The 14,618-nt window shown below is 41.6% G+C and overlaps 1 protein-coding gene across 7 annotated transcripts in view; it reads right to left on the reverse strand.

The window, feature by feature from the left end:
* wdfy3 (WD repeat and FYVE domain containing 3) overlaps nucleotides 1–14,618 on the reverse strand; it is a 113,119-nt gene that overhangs the window by 76,250 nt on the left and 22,251 nt on the right. For all 7 annotated transcript variants that reach the window (XR_009787642.1, XM_061766924.1, XM_061766922.1 and 4 more), the window contains exons 6-11: nucleotides 12,718–12,910; nucleotides 10,127–10,313; nucleotides 8,216–8,382; nucleotides 6,812–7,291; nucleotides 4,558–4,668; nucleotides 3,123–3,316 (exon numbers count right to left, since the gene is read on the reverse strand). Coding sequence is in view for 6 of the 7 variants with exons in the window: in XM_061766924.1 (XP_061622908.1) it covers nucleotides 3,123–3,316; nucleotides 4,558–4,668; nucleotides 6,812–7,291; nucleotides 8,216–8,382; nucleotides 10,127–10,313; nucleotides 12,718–12,910 (1,332 nt within the window). In the remaining variant the exon portion in view is untranslated. The remainder of the gene's footprint in view (nucleotides 1–3,122; nucleotides 3,317–4,557; nucleotides 4,669–6,811; nucleotides 7,292–8,215; nucleotides 8,383–10,126; nucleotides 10,314–12,717; nucleotides 12,911–14,618) is intronic.

Genomic DNA, 14,618 nt, shown 5'->3' on the forward strand with positions numbered 1-14,618 from the left:
TAGGGTTTCAAGCATGGGTTAGGATTTCAAACTAGAGTTAGGGCTGGATTAGGGTTTCAAAGTAGGGTTTCAAGACTCGGTTAGGGTTTCAAACTAGGACTACGTTTCAAGGTAAGGTTTCAAGCCTGTGTTAGGATTTAAATTAGGATTAACGTTTCAAAGTAGTGTCCCAAGGCTTGTTTATGGTTTCAAATTATGGTTTTGAGCCAGGATAGGGGTTTCAAATTAGGGTGTAAAATTAGGGTTTCAATTCTGGTTTGTGGTTTCAAACTACGGTTAGGGTTTAAAAGTAGGTTTTTGAGCCTGAGTTAGGGTTTTAAGGTAGGGTTTCAAAGTAGGGTTTCCGAACCCTTTCAAGCCTGGGTTTGGGTTTCAAACTAAAGTCAGTATTTCAAAGTACGATCTCAAGGCTGGGTTGGTGTTTTGAATTAGGTTTCAAGCCAGGATTAGAGTTTTAAGCGAGGATATAAAATTGGGGTAGGGTTTCAAAGTAGGTTTTTGAGTCTAGGTTAGGGATTCTAGGCTAGTAGGGTTTAAAGATAGGGTTTCAAAGTAGGGTTTCAAACCAGGTATGGGTTTCATGCGTGGGTTAGGTTTTCAAAGTAAGGTTTTAAACCAGTGTTAGGGTTGGGTCAAGCAGAAAGGAAGATCTGCATGCCTTTTATGCCAGAACAGTTTTACTGTGTCACAGTGGACTTTTTAAGATGCCACTGTGGTTTCTTTGTATTCTGATTAGACTTTACACCGATTTTATAGGCCTGATCGGTATCGGACGATAACTAGAATTTTATGCTGATTGGCTTTAATGTCATAATTCGCAAAACACGTTTAGAAGATCTGCTGTACACAGTCACCGCTGGAAATAAATGAAATATTTTACAATTATTATAGCAGCTTATACGCATCTTCGAACAATTCAGACCCAAAAAAATTTGAAACTAAACATTTCTCAATTAAATACACAACTAAAAACAGCATTGATGTTCCTTTAACCATCACAGAATTAAATAAAATAAGCACCTGGCCCGGACGGAATCCCCGTTGAATTCATTAAACATTTATGGCCAATACTAGCACCTCTATTTTTCAGAACAGTCAAGGAGATAAACGATAAAGGTCAAATAAGTAGCCATATGAACACAGTTTCAATTAAATTATTACTAAAGTCAGGTAAAGACCACACTCTCCCGGCTAATTATCGGCCCTTATCACTGATTAATGTAGGTATCAGGATTATCTCGAAAGCCCTCGCAGCGAGACTTGAAAAGGTACTCCCGTCGATAATCCGCTATAAACAAACAGGCTTCATTAAAGGTAGAAGTTCCACAAATAATGTCAGACATCTGTTAAATTAGTAAGTATATCACAGCGTAAAAATCTAAATGCAATCATGTCACTTAACGCAGAGAAAGCTTTCGATAAAGTTAACTGGGCTTTCCTGTTTGCAGTACTTCGCAAATTTGGCTTTGGAGACTCATTTATACGTAGTAACATTATACAATTGGCTGGAATGTGAGGGGGTGGCGGGGGAGTCCCGGAGTTGGTGCTGCAGGGCTGGTTATTGGGGTGCGGTGCTCCTCGGAGTGGCCGGCGGACTGCCCTGGGTCCCTCAGTGTGGGACGTGTCCCGTCCTTTGGTTGCTCTCGGGTGGACTCCTGGGCCCGATCCCGCCTCTCGATTGATTGAGTGGGGTCCTCAGCCTCCACGGGGAAGGCACAGCAATTACAGGACACTTCTGTCAGTCATTGTGCATACGAAACAGTGTCAATTCACTTGCATTTGTCCGCAGGCACACACCCCCGACCCCCGTCTTTTGTCTTCGTTTCTCTCTCCCCTCTAGAAACGTTGTTCTGTTCAACTGATCGACTTTGATTCTCTTATTATTATAATTTATTATAATACAAAGAAACCACAGCGATAGCTTAAAAACTCCTCTGTGACACAGTAAAACTGTTCCAGCATAAAAGGGATACAGATTCTCCATTCTGCTTGACCCAAAAACTCATGCCAGAGTAGCATCTGCACCACTTGCACACTGACTGAGGAGTATCTGCAACATTTGCACAATCAACATTGTCCCAGATTATCTAGTCACTTTAAACTTGCATACACTCCTTGAAGTCTCGGCGCCCTTTGCACAATGGTCATTGCACCGGACTATTTCTATATTAGTCATTCAAACTGCTCTAAGTGCTAGAGGACTCTGCATCTTTTTGCACAATTGTCCCAAAAAAAAAAAAAAAAAAACTTTTTTTTTTTTTTGTTTGTTTTTTTAATCGTACCGGCATTACCAGATAACAAGGAACCCTTTATTGCTCAGTGACTGTTTTTCTCAATGTCTTTATGTCCCAAAACTGTTTGTTGTCATACTAGAGCGGCTCCAACTCCCGTAGACAAATTCCTTTTGTGTTTTTTTGGACATACTTGGCAAAATAAAGATGATTCTGATAAAGTAGTGCTACACCCTGTGAAGGAAGGACAGGATAATACTGGATAGGACATGGACAGGAGGGGAAGCATGGAGGACAGGGGTCGTCGACCCAGCTGGAGAACTAAAGTGTGGTGGGAGTAGCTATGTAAATTATAGACATCTGTAGGACGTGTAAGTGATGGGATACCCAATACATTTGCATAGTTATGTTATTTGTCACAATGAGTGAGTGGCCCCACACCCAGCGAGTAAGTCCTAGCGGTGTGTGTCTGCAGACACATGCAAGTGAATTGACACCATTTTCATGCACAATAACCGTCAGAAGTGTCCTGTAATGCTGTGCCTGCACTGCGGAGGCTGAGGACCCCACCCCACCCTATCGAGAGGCGGGGTCGGGCTCAGTGGCCACCTCCCCACTGAGGGATCCAGGTGGGTCCACCGGCCCCACCAAGGCGCCCTGAAAATCGGCCACCCGGAGAAGGCCGCAGGTATCCAATGCCAACCCCCCCAGTCAACCTAGGAGTTAGTGTTTCAAGTTAGGATTTCAAGCCAGGGTTAGGGATTCGAGTTAGGGTTTTAACATTAGGGTTTTAGGCCTGAGTTAGGGATTCAAGGTAGGTTTTCAAACAAGGGTGAGCGTTTAAAAGCAGGGTTTCAAGTGAAGGATGTCAACGTGTATGTGTGCGCTCACCCTGAGTATGTCGGTCTTGAGCTGTAGTTCGGTGGGTGGTGCCGAGTGCATGAGTCCCAGCAGCGTGCCCATGTCGTCGTCGCCGCTGGGTGATAGCACCAGCTGCTGGATGATGAGCAGCGCGTGCTCGCGACACTGCCGGTACTTCACGATGTTGTGCACGCACCGCGCACCCCCAAACTCCCGGAACAATGCTACGGAGAAGAAGCCGGAACATATCCGCCCATGTCAATACACAAAAACACTCAAACTCACACGTCAGTCAAAAAGATGATTCTGACCAAACCACATCAAGTCATACATCAAGTTAAAGGGTTTGTTTTTTAATTTAAAGGTGGAAATTTGGGGTTTAAAGTTTTTTCTTTTTTAAGTCTATTGCCGTTTGAAGCCAAGGTTAAGGTTTGCAATGAGGGTTTCAATCTACTGTTTCAAACCAGGGTTAGGGTTTTAAATAGGGTTGGGAAATAAAAGTACAGTTTCAAACCTGGGTTAAGGTTTCAAATTAGGGTTAGGGTTTTAACGTAGATTTGGGGATTTAAAGTAGTTTTTCAAGCCTGGTTCGGGGTAATCCTAACATTACAGTTTCAAAGTATGATTTAAAGACAGGTTTAGGGTTTCAAAGTAGGGTTGGAAGGCCAATTAGGGGTTTAAAGTAGGGTTTAGGGTTAGGGTTTCAAATTTTAGTTCAGGTTACAGTTTCCAGTTAGTTTCAAATTAGGGTTTCAAACTAGGGTTGTTTTAAAGTAAATTTGGGGATTCAAAGTAGGGTTTCAAGCTTGGGTTCAAGGGGTCAAAGTAACGTTGGGGTTTCAAAGTAGGGTTTCAAGGTATGGTTGGGGATTCAAAATACGGTTTCAAGTCTGGGTTAAGGTTTCAAAATAAGATTAAGGTTTCAAAGTAGGGTTTTAATCCAGGGTTAGGGTTTCAAATTAGAGTTTCAAATAAGGTCAAGGTAAAAAGCTAAAAATAAACAAATTTTAAAAAAAGAAAATAAAAAAGCAATAATGTAAAATGCAAACAAAAATCCCTACAAATTTTTTTTTTTTATCTGACTGGCTTTGAAGTTGACGTTTTTGGTGCAGATCAACTTTGACATTGAGGAGATTGCCAAAGTTTAAGGTTGACCAGATAAAAGGTCAAAAATCTAATTACGGCAAACTGCATCAAATCACATATCAAATTACAGGTCTTGATGAGGTCTTTACAGATCACTAAATCATTTGGCAATAACCCCTAATATGATGTCGTAATAACCAAAACCGTGGTATTTTTTCTGCGATTACCACATTATTCAACAATTCATTCGCGTTTTGTGCGTGAGTGGGCTCGTGTGTATGTGTGGGGGCTTGTGTGTGTGTGTATGTGTGTGCGCGCGTGTGTGTGTGTGTGTGTGTGGGGGGGGGCGGGGGCTTGTGAGTGTGTGTGTGCGTGTTACCCGCGTTGGTGTTCATGGTGTGCGAGCCCTGCAGGAGCACAGTGAGCGTCTCCATGACCAGCCAGGCCAGCTGCTTCGGCTCCTCGGCCACCGTGTTGTTCTTACACTCCGCTGTACACACACAAATAAACAACACAACTCAGTGACACATGTAGAAGTGTAAACCCAGTTCAAAAAGGTCTCTGCCCTAATACATGCTTCACTCCAGTTGCAATAGAGTAAATAAATGCAAACTATCAAATTATTTGTGGAAATACGATGTCTAAATCAGGGAGAAATATATAAATGATGAACTGTAAGGCTCAACTTGTGGTTTCAATGTTGTTTTGATTCTTTTTTTGTGTGATTACAACTTCTTTATGAAAAAATTACTTTTTTTTTTAAAGAAAAAATGTGACCAAGAGTTTTTGTTTTATTCGAATAATTTCTTTCTTAGAAGATAGAGAGCGAACTTAAAAATTTACATAGAAAAGTTTAAATTACTTTTTTTTTTAAAGAAAAAATGTGACCAAGAGTTTTTGTTTTATTCGAATAATTTCTTTCTTAGAAGATAGAGTGAACTTAAAAATTTACATAAAAAGGTTTTTTGGGCGGGGAGAAAACTAGTCATTTTTCCAGAGGTATTGAGAAAAAAAATACTGTTTTCTCTTATTGCATTATTACAGTATACAGAGGTATACTCCAAATATTATCCCAATGAATCATCAGAAATTTTTTATACTCTTTATGATTTACATTGCCCAATAAGAACACATTGGAGAAATTTGAAAACAAGTCGTAGATGACTAGGTGGTGTGAAAGTGGCTGTAAAAAAAAAAAGAATCACATCCATAAAAAGTTTGTAAAAATGAGAACAAAAGACACAAAAATGAAATATTAGAAGTAAAATAAAAAACTGCCAAATATAATGAGACTTACCAGGAAGTATTATTACAATAATTGGAAAAGCACAAAAATAATACACATGGAAAGTGCTCAATATTAGTATTAAAAAGGGTAGTGGAAAATCCGATTACACTAACCATTTTATAAAAAATATTTAATCAATTTTAACCATATCTAAAGAAACAGCTAATGAATTTAATGACTACTTTGTAAATGTCGGCCTTAATTTCTTAAAGGACATTGCAGATCCTTTGCAAAGCGATGGGGTAACAGAAAAAAGCCTTAGATAACAAGGAATATACTGTTGGGGTCTCTCTTCATAGACCTTAGAAAGGCATTTGACACAATTGATCATACTCATACTGATAAGAAAATTGGAAAGATATTGAAGCAGAGGAAGCAGTGTTCAGAGGCTATTCCAATGCAGAGTCAGTCATTGTGAACTGAGAGAAACATCTGTTTATGAAAACAAAAACAAATGTGAAACAGAGATGTACAGTATCTCAGTTCAAGAAGTTAACCTGTGTACCAATTTTGATTGTGAATTGAAATTGTGTAACTCACTAAAGATTTTCAGAAATATGCATAACTGCAAGGTTATAAATAATTATAAAACAGTGGTACACATTATATATAATTACTGCAAAATTCTGAATAAAATCATGTTTTATATATATATATACACGATTTTTAGCAATATTTAGCAAAAAATGGCGGCACGGTGGCCGACTGGTTAGAGCGTCAGCCTCACAGTTCTGAGGTGCTGGGTTCAATCCCCGTCCCCACCTGTGTGGAGTTTGCAAGTTCTCCCCGTGCCTGCGTGGGTTTTCTCCGGGCACTCCGGTTTCCTCCCACATCCTAAAAACATGCATTAATTGGAGACTCTAAATTGCCTGTAGGCATGACTGTGAGTGTGAATGGTTGTTTGTTTCTATGTGCCCTGCGATTGGCTGGCAACCAGTTCAGGGTGTACCCCGCCTCCTGCCCGATGACAGCTGGGATAGGCTCCAGCACGCCCGCGACCCTAGTGAGGAGAAGCGGCTCAGAAAATGGATGGATGGATGGATAGCAAAAAATGCTAAAGATTGCAACTTCTTCACTTAAGATTACTAACTTTGTTCTTGTGATATCACTTTTCTTTTACCTTTTAAAATGACAATTTTTTTCTTTTGTGAGTACTACTTTTTGATCACAAGATTAGGATTATTTTCTCATTTTTTAATCATGATTTTTTATTATTAATTTTTTTTCTCAAAAGATGCCATCTTAAAAAAAAAATAAAAAATCTCACAAAACGACTTTTATTTCTATTTTCTCGAAAAAATGTTCCAAACACAAAGCTACATGGCTGACGCCTCTGCTGATTTACCCTGGTCATTGTCGTGTTGCTGCTGAGCGGCGGGGTCCTTGAGGAGCGCAGCGTACTTGTGCAGCAGGTTGACGAGCACCTCCAGCAGGCCCACCTCCCTCAGCACGTCCCCGAAGACCGGGTCGTGCCGGGCCATCTTCAGCAGGGCGTGCACGGCCGTCACGCTGCAAGCATGCGAGGCGCTGGCCTTGAGCAGCACGCTGACGCTGAACAGCTCCTTGCACGGCACATAGTTGAGGCTAAAGACGACGAAATCCAGTAGCTGAAAGTATTTGACCTGCGCCTCCTCGGGCAGGCGGGCAATGCGTTCGGCGAACTGAGACAGCGTGTGCTGAGACTCCAGGATGAAGTAGTTAGCCGGGTCGGCGGCGTATATGTTGCCCACCGCGTCCAGCAGTGTGCACGCCAGCCGACTGCTCTTGGCCTGCAGAAAGGCGTTCTGCAGCACTGAGAAGGCCTGAATGTTGCGCACCGTCTGACCTGGACAACAGCAAACAACATTTACAGTCAGGACAAAACTCACAACGCTGGACTGCGAGACAGATGTGAACGCATAACCTTAGATTCATATCCTAATTCAAAACCCTAACTCTTATTTTAAACCCCATCTGTTTTGAAACCTTACAGTAATTTGAAACGCTAACCTTTGTGTGAAACGCTAATCCAAACTTTAAACCCTAATTGGAAACCCTAACCTTAGCTTCAAACCCTAATTTGAAACCCTCAACCTTGTTTGAATCCCTAATTTTAACCCTAGCCTTAACTTCAAGCAGTAATTTGAAACTATGACCCTTGTTTGAAATCCTTAATTTGAAACCCTAATCTTAACTTCAAATCCTAATTTGAAACCCTGACTCAAATTTGAAACCCTAATATGACACCCTAACCCTAGTTTGAAACCCTAAAACTTAACCTAACACAAACCCTGGTCCAAGCTTGAAACTCTCATTTGAAACCTGAACCCAGGCTTCAAACCCTAATTTAAAACTCTAACCTTTTCTGAAACCCTAACCAAAGCTTCAAACCTTTTTTGAAACCCTACCCCTTGTTTGAAACCCCAATCCCGCTTTGAAACCCTAATTTGAAACCCTTCTTTGAAAACTATTCAAACCTTAGTCATTGTTTAAAACCCTAACCTTTGTTCGAAACCCTACCCTTGGCTTCAAAGTCTAATTTAAAACCCCAATCATTGCTTCAAACACTAATGCTGGTTTGAAACCATAATTTAAAACCCTAACTTTGGCTTCAAACACTAATCATTGGCTAAAAACCTAGCCTGGGCTTCAAACCATAATTTAAAACCCTAACACTTGGTTGAAACTCTAATTTGAATCCTTAACCTTGGCTTGAAACCATGTTGATTTTTGATGAATTCAAATGACTAGTCTTGTAAGAGAGTTGTACCTTTGCCCGAAGGCTGCGGGAGGACAAATCCAGGCAGCAAGAACGGCGCTCCAGTGGTCAGGCCGGCGGGTTTGAGCTCCGTCACGCCGTAGGTGGTGAGACACGTCACCAGGTTGACAAGATCCTTTAGAGCATCCCTCGATTCGTCCTCCTTGGCCTGCTCCAGCCTGTTACCCCAGAACAACACAACCTTAACCCCAAAAAAATTACTACCCTTTGGACACCTTTGTACAAAAACTTTCTCGCTGTCAAGAAAAGGGGAGACTATCGTATAACGCATTTATTTCATCTGGGTTAAAAAAAAATAATTTAAAAATAATCTCTTACGAAGTGTTTCGGAGTGGTAGGTAAGTGGTGACGATTAACTTATGTATCAGCTAAGAAAGTTATTTTCAAAGTGTGATATATTTTGAAAATGGATTCCTATGGCATTCACGTCTCAAGAAAACTCAAGACTTCAATTTGTCACGCCTCTTGGGTTGCACACAAATGAACCACTTACGCACAGTGCGAGTGTCAGAAGTGATTCGGGGAGATTGCACGTACTTTGAAGATGTGCAAGCCAGGTGCGTAAATAACAGACTTAGACGCTAACTGAAAAAAATGGCCCTTAAACATTGTATATCATCGCTGACGAGTGCAAACCTCACATGTCCAAATATGGTCGATTTCATATATTTTTACAAATCAATGATATTGATGTGTCCCCATGTCGTCTGTTATTTTCACGCATTACCCAATTTTAAGTGTTGAAAATAGCTTTCAAACAAATACGTTAATGCTCTTGAACGCTCAACTGTCTGAGAGGGGTTGTAAAAATCTGCGTCTTCCCTCACTCTGCGGGAGCTGTGCGGCATTATGTTGCATAAAGATTAAAAGTCGATGGGTCTTTTTTAGACAATAATGTGTGAAAACAGGTTGGATACATTTTAGTGAGCCTGTTTTGTTAACCACGTCAATCACGAAGTAAAATTTGCATGCATATTCATTTCCACCCTGGTCAGCTCATCATTTTTTGTATTGCATCACTAATTGCTCTAAGTAGTGATTTTGGAGATGCAAGGATTCCATCCGACAGCAACAATATTTTAACAATAGAAAACCACATAATTTCAAGTCAAGTCACATCAAGTCTGCTAATTTAATGCTGACAAATCAGAATCAGAATCATCTTTATTTGCCAAGTATGTCCAAAAACACACGAGGAATTTGTCTCCGGTAGTTGGAGCCGCTCTAGTACGACAACAGACAGTCAACTGACAGAGAACATAAATAATATGAAATTCCATATAAGGGCTAACAGAAATTAGCATAGATGTTACATTAATTATATACAAGTGGACCCCTGCATATTTGCAGATCAGCATTCGCAAATTCATCAACTCGCAGATTTTTTTTTTTAACCTCACTTCCATTATTAGCAGAAAAACTTTTTGCGATTTTTTTGGGGCAAAAAGTTTTTTTTCTCTGGCAAAATACTGTTGACAGTATGTATGATAGTTATTGTATGGCAACGTCTCTTTAATTGAGACAATGAAAGGTTACTGTCGACCGTAAACATGCCAAAAAATAAATAAACTAGTTGTCCGTGCAACCAAACTTCTGTGGCGGAAGGAAGAAGCCTGTTGTGTCACTCATCCAATCACAAATTTAACAGCAGCTGTGTTGGACTGAAGATGGCATCTGCTTTGGCTCCCAATAGTTGTGCCAAATTAGGACTAAACACTGCATCAAACCCAGTGGAATCTGTAACAAAGAGCTCAGCGGAACATCAATAAACCTGTCTACGGGCACCAGTTCATGTTGTCACTGCATGGATGGCGTGGTTTTGGGCCAGTAATACCGAAGCGCTAACCAATCTTGTGTGTAAAAGACACTGGATTTAAAGGACATTAAAGGACACTACCGTACCTGAGCATGAGGTTACACAGGAAGTTGTATCCCTGGCACATGCGAAAGTCATCCAGCAGCGTCTGCGACACATCGCTGGAGTCCTTCAGGAAACAGGACAGGCCGGCGAACATCTCCACAATCTCCAGCGGGGAAAGATCGTCAGACTGCTGCATGTTCTGCACGCACGTGGACAGGCATTTCTTCTCTGTGGACAAAGAGGGAGCAATTGATACAGGTTTGCTGCTTAAATGGGCTGCAGAAGAAATCAAACGAAGTACGAGGCTAATGTGCTAATGCTGAGTCGGCAGAGACTTTAGTTTGGGGTATGATCTGAATGGAATACACTTTTTGTCAGCAACAAAGGGAAATATTAAGTCAGATCCAACTAGTTTAGTTGCTAAATGGGCTGCAGAAAAAAAATGGAACTGGAAGTTTTATGTCAAGCAAGAGTTAAGTTAGCAAGTAAGTGGTTTATGTTTTGAGCTATTACGAGCAGGTTGGTATTCACTACTTGACAGCAACAGAAGCCAGACTCCACTAGTTTGCTGCTTAAACAGGCTACAGAAGAAATTATATAGGAAGTTCAATATTAATGCTGAGTCAAGATAGTGAAGTTTGCCATTTATGTTGTGAGTAATTGCACGCAAAATGGAATGGCAGCAAATTGCAGAGGGCCCAATTCAATCAGACCCAACAAATGTAATCCCTAAACAGACTGCAAAATAAATACAACAGTTCTAAAACCATGGTAATGTGCTGAGTCAAAAGTATTTGTAGGACAAGGCAAGCTATTGTAAGCAGAATGGAAGTGGCTACTTGACACAACCTACCATGGGTGCAATTAATTCAGGACCAACTACTTTGTATGCTGCCAGAAAGCATTGCTAAGGTGACTATGCTGAGTCAAGGGAGTTTATGGAACGTTCAGAATAGCATTCTCTACTTGGCAGCAACAGAAGGAGCAATTACCGTATTTTCACGACCATAAGGTGCACTTAAATTCTCTCCAAAATGGACGGGGCACCTTATAACGCTGCCTTATGTGCCTTATGTGTGCACCGTGTTCCAAAATCTGTAAATGTTGTTGTGTGACTTTGATGAGCGCTCCGCTTGACTGACTGGGAGCATTTCCTGCCGACACGCTGCTTATATAGAGGAAAGGCGGACGTTAAAGGGGGAAGGGTGCGCATGAAAGAGGACGCTAAAGACACGCCCCCAGTAGGTATATAGCGCCGGTATGTGCAATGTGCAAAATAACATTGGTTTGGCTAAGGACCCCCGAAAATGGCACCTACGAAGAGACACTCTTACAAAGCACAGTTTAAACTGCAAGCTATCAGTTACGCGGAGGAACATGGGAATCCAGCAGCCGCGAGAGAATTCAAGATCAACGAATCCATGGTTCGCAGGTGGAGGAAGCAGCAATATGAGCTTTGCCAAGTCAAGAAGACGACGCGCCGGGCGAGTTACGCCACCATATGTGAATGGATTGTGGATGCCTGGGCTAAGGTATCTGCTTTGACTGTTGTCCGAGCTTTCGCGCAAGCCGGCATCATTGCTGAACAGCCCCCCGGCAACGAGACTGACTCCGACAATGACGAGAGGGAACCTGCCGTGTTTGATGGAGAACTTGCCCAGCTGTTCATTTCGGATACAGAAGATGAGGACTTTAATGGATTTGTGGATGAGGATTGATCAAAAAATAACGTGAGTACATTGTTAAATACTTAGAAAGTACAATCGAACTCAGTTTTGTTCCCGCTGCCTTTCTAAAAACATACGCTAGCATGTATGCTAGCGTATGTTTTACCATGCCTGCGCCCAATAATACGGTGCGCCTTATGTATGTGTTAAATACAAAAATAGACCCCGTAAGTGAGACTGCGCCTTTTAATACGGTGCGCCTTATGGTCGTGAAAATACAGTAAGTCGTACCGGACTAGTATTATCATTAAAAGGGCTGCTTATGTCATGACATGTCGCCCTCTCTCTCTCCCCTCCCCTCTCTCCTTCCAGCACCTTCCTCGGCCACGCTCCTGTCACCAATCAGCCCTTGTTGCCACCTGCATTTAAGCCTGCCTGGTCCCAGAAATCCTCGCCAGAGTAATGCAGCTTCTCCAGTCGTACAACGGCTCCCCAGTCTCCTAGTAAGCTACGCAAGTCCTTGTCATCATTCTGACCTCTGTGTTTTTTCCTCGTCCTCAGTTTTTCCTCCGTGTCTCTCGCCAAGTGGATTTCTGCCACCTCGCTGCCAAGCCGGCCACCAGTCCTTGTCACTACCTGCCGCGCATTCTCTGCCTCAACAACCCACCAGTGTATCTCAAGGACCATTCCCATTTCCCTTTTCAATAAATTGTTCATCACAATCTCTCAGCCTCCGTCTGCTCTTGGGTCCAGTCTCTATCTGATCGTGACAGCTGAACAAGTCAAACAGGAAGCATGCTAATATGTTAATTCTAAGTCAAGACAGAGTTAAGTTTGCGGGATGTTCTGAACAGAATTGACATTCTGGTAGAGAGAAATTAACTTTAAATTAAGTGTTTTAATTAACTTATTTCAGACCCAGCTAGTTCTCTGCCTAAACGGACTTGAGCCCTGGTAGAACGTACCATGTATGTATTTGACCACATTGACGCTGAGTCCGTGTCGCGAGATGGTGGTGAGCACATCTCCCGCGCTCCTCCTCCAGGGCAGGTTGTGAGGCGGACACCAGGATGTGATGGCACTGAACAGAAGGTGGAGATCGTCCTTCTGGGCCAACTCCTCAGCGGGCGACACGAACGTGCACAACTTCACCAGGATCTGCAACAATAGGAAATCATGCTTAAAACCAAAATGTGCAAACCCTAACAGTGGCAAGTATAGCCAGTATAGTATAACTATAGTTTGAAACCCTAACCCTTGTTTGAAATCCTAACCTAGGCTTGAAACCTGAATTTTAAATTAGGGGTGTGCCGATCCGATCTTAGAGATTGGAAATCAAGCCAATGTCAGCAAAAAAAAAACAAAAAAAAAACCAAGATCAGATCTGACTGAATCTAAAATCCCATATTTTACCACTCTTATCACAAGCGGTCCATTCCACGGTCCGCTCCAGCACTTCTATACAGTAGTGCCCGGATGGCATGCAGAGCCCACGGGATCACAACAGTGCTAATGTGCTACCATAATAGCAAGGAGTAAGCGTGAATGACGCTTGCTTAAAGTCGTTTATTGACACTCCAGTTAAAGTTCACTGTAAAAGTAAACAGTCATGACAAAATAATTATACCTAGTTAATGTTAAAATTTGTCATAGACTTAGTTTCTTTCTTCATTTTTGTTGACAAAAATCGCAAAACACAATGAATGAAAAACACCATCGACAAGCTAACGAAAATTAGTATCGAACTTGCGGCACTTATAGCTCTCAAAATAATTACTGGTACACAAACGCTGTATAAAACATACAAACAGGCAATATAACAATACTCTCTGGCATACATATATTCTTCAAAATCTGTGAAAAACGAGTTATAATAACAATATTCGACCGTGACTTCTACTTTCTTTGTCACTGCAAGTGTGTATCTCATTGCGTGCAACACACTGTCGCTCAGAGGTCAAGATGTGCACAGCAGTTATTTTATGTGACCCATTGGTTAATAATACATCGGTCAGTTTTTTTTCATACCTACTGTTACTGATTATTGTTCTCTGAGTAATATCACTTGATCACGCATTTTCTAACATTCCATATCACAAAATAGGTAAATTGTGTATGATTATTGCTGAAATTGGATCAGACCAATATCAGGATCGGCCAAAACTCAAGGCTGCAATATCGCTATCGGACTGAAAGTGAAAAAGTTGGATTGGGACATCCCTATTTGAAACCTTAACTACGACTTTAAACTCTAGTTTGAAATCCTAACCCTTGCTTTGAAAATCTCACCCTTGTTTGAAACCCTAACTTGAAAACCTAATCTTGTCTTGAAATCCTAATTTGAAATCCTAACCTCTGCTTGAATCAATATTTGAAAGCCTACCTTTTGAGTTCAAACCCAAATTTAAAACATTATTGAAACCCTCATTCAGGTTTGAAACCCTAATTTTAACCCCAAAACCTGGTTTAAAATCCAAATTCAACACTGGAACGCAATTTTGAAACTCCACTGCTTGAAACTCTAATATGAACGCAAACCTTGGCTTGAAACCTTAAGCCAGGCTGGAAACCCTGATTTGAAACAATAAGGTTGACTTCTAACCCTCATTTGAAACCCTAACCTTGGCTCGAAACCCTAATTCAGAAGTGTGAATGCTTTAATTTGTCATGAGCTGCCCTGCAGTTCCATTGTTGGAGCCTGGGTGGAGCTTTGCACCCTCTCGCTCTCTCTCTCTCCCCTCCCGGCACCTTCCTCGGCTGCGTACCTGTCAGTAATCAGCCCTCGTTAACACCTGCATTTAAGCCTGCCAGATCCCGGAAACTCTTGCCAGACTATTGCGGCTTCTACAGCGGTACCACGGCTTTT

Source organism: Phyllopteryx taeniolatus, chromosome 3, assembly GCF_024500385.1.
Source record: "Phyllopteryx taeniolatus isolate TA_2022b chromosome 3, UOR_Ptae_1.2, whole genome shotgun sequence".
Taxonomy (NCBI): domain Eukaryota; kingdom Metazoa; phylum Chordata; class Actinopteri; order Syngnathiformes; family Syngnathidae; genus Phyllopteryx; species Phyllopteryx taeniolatus.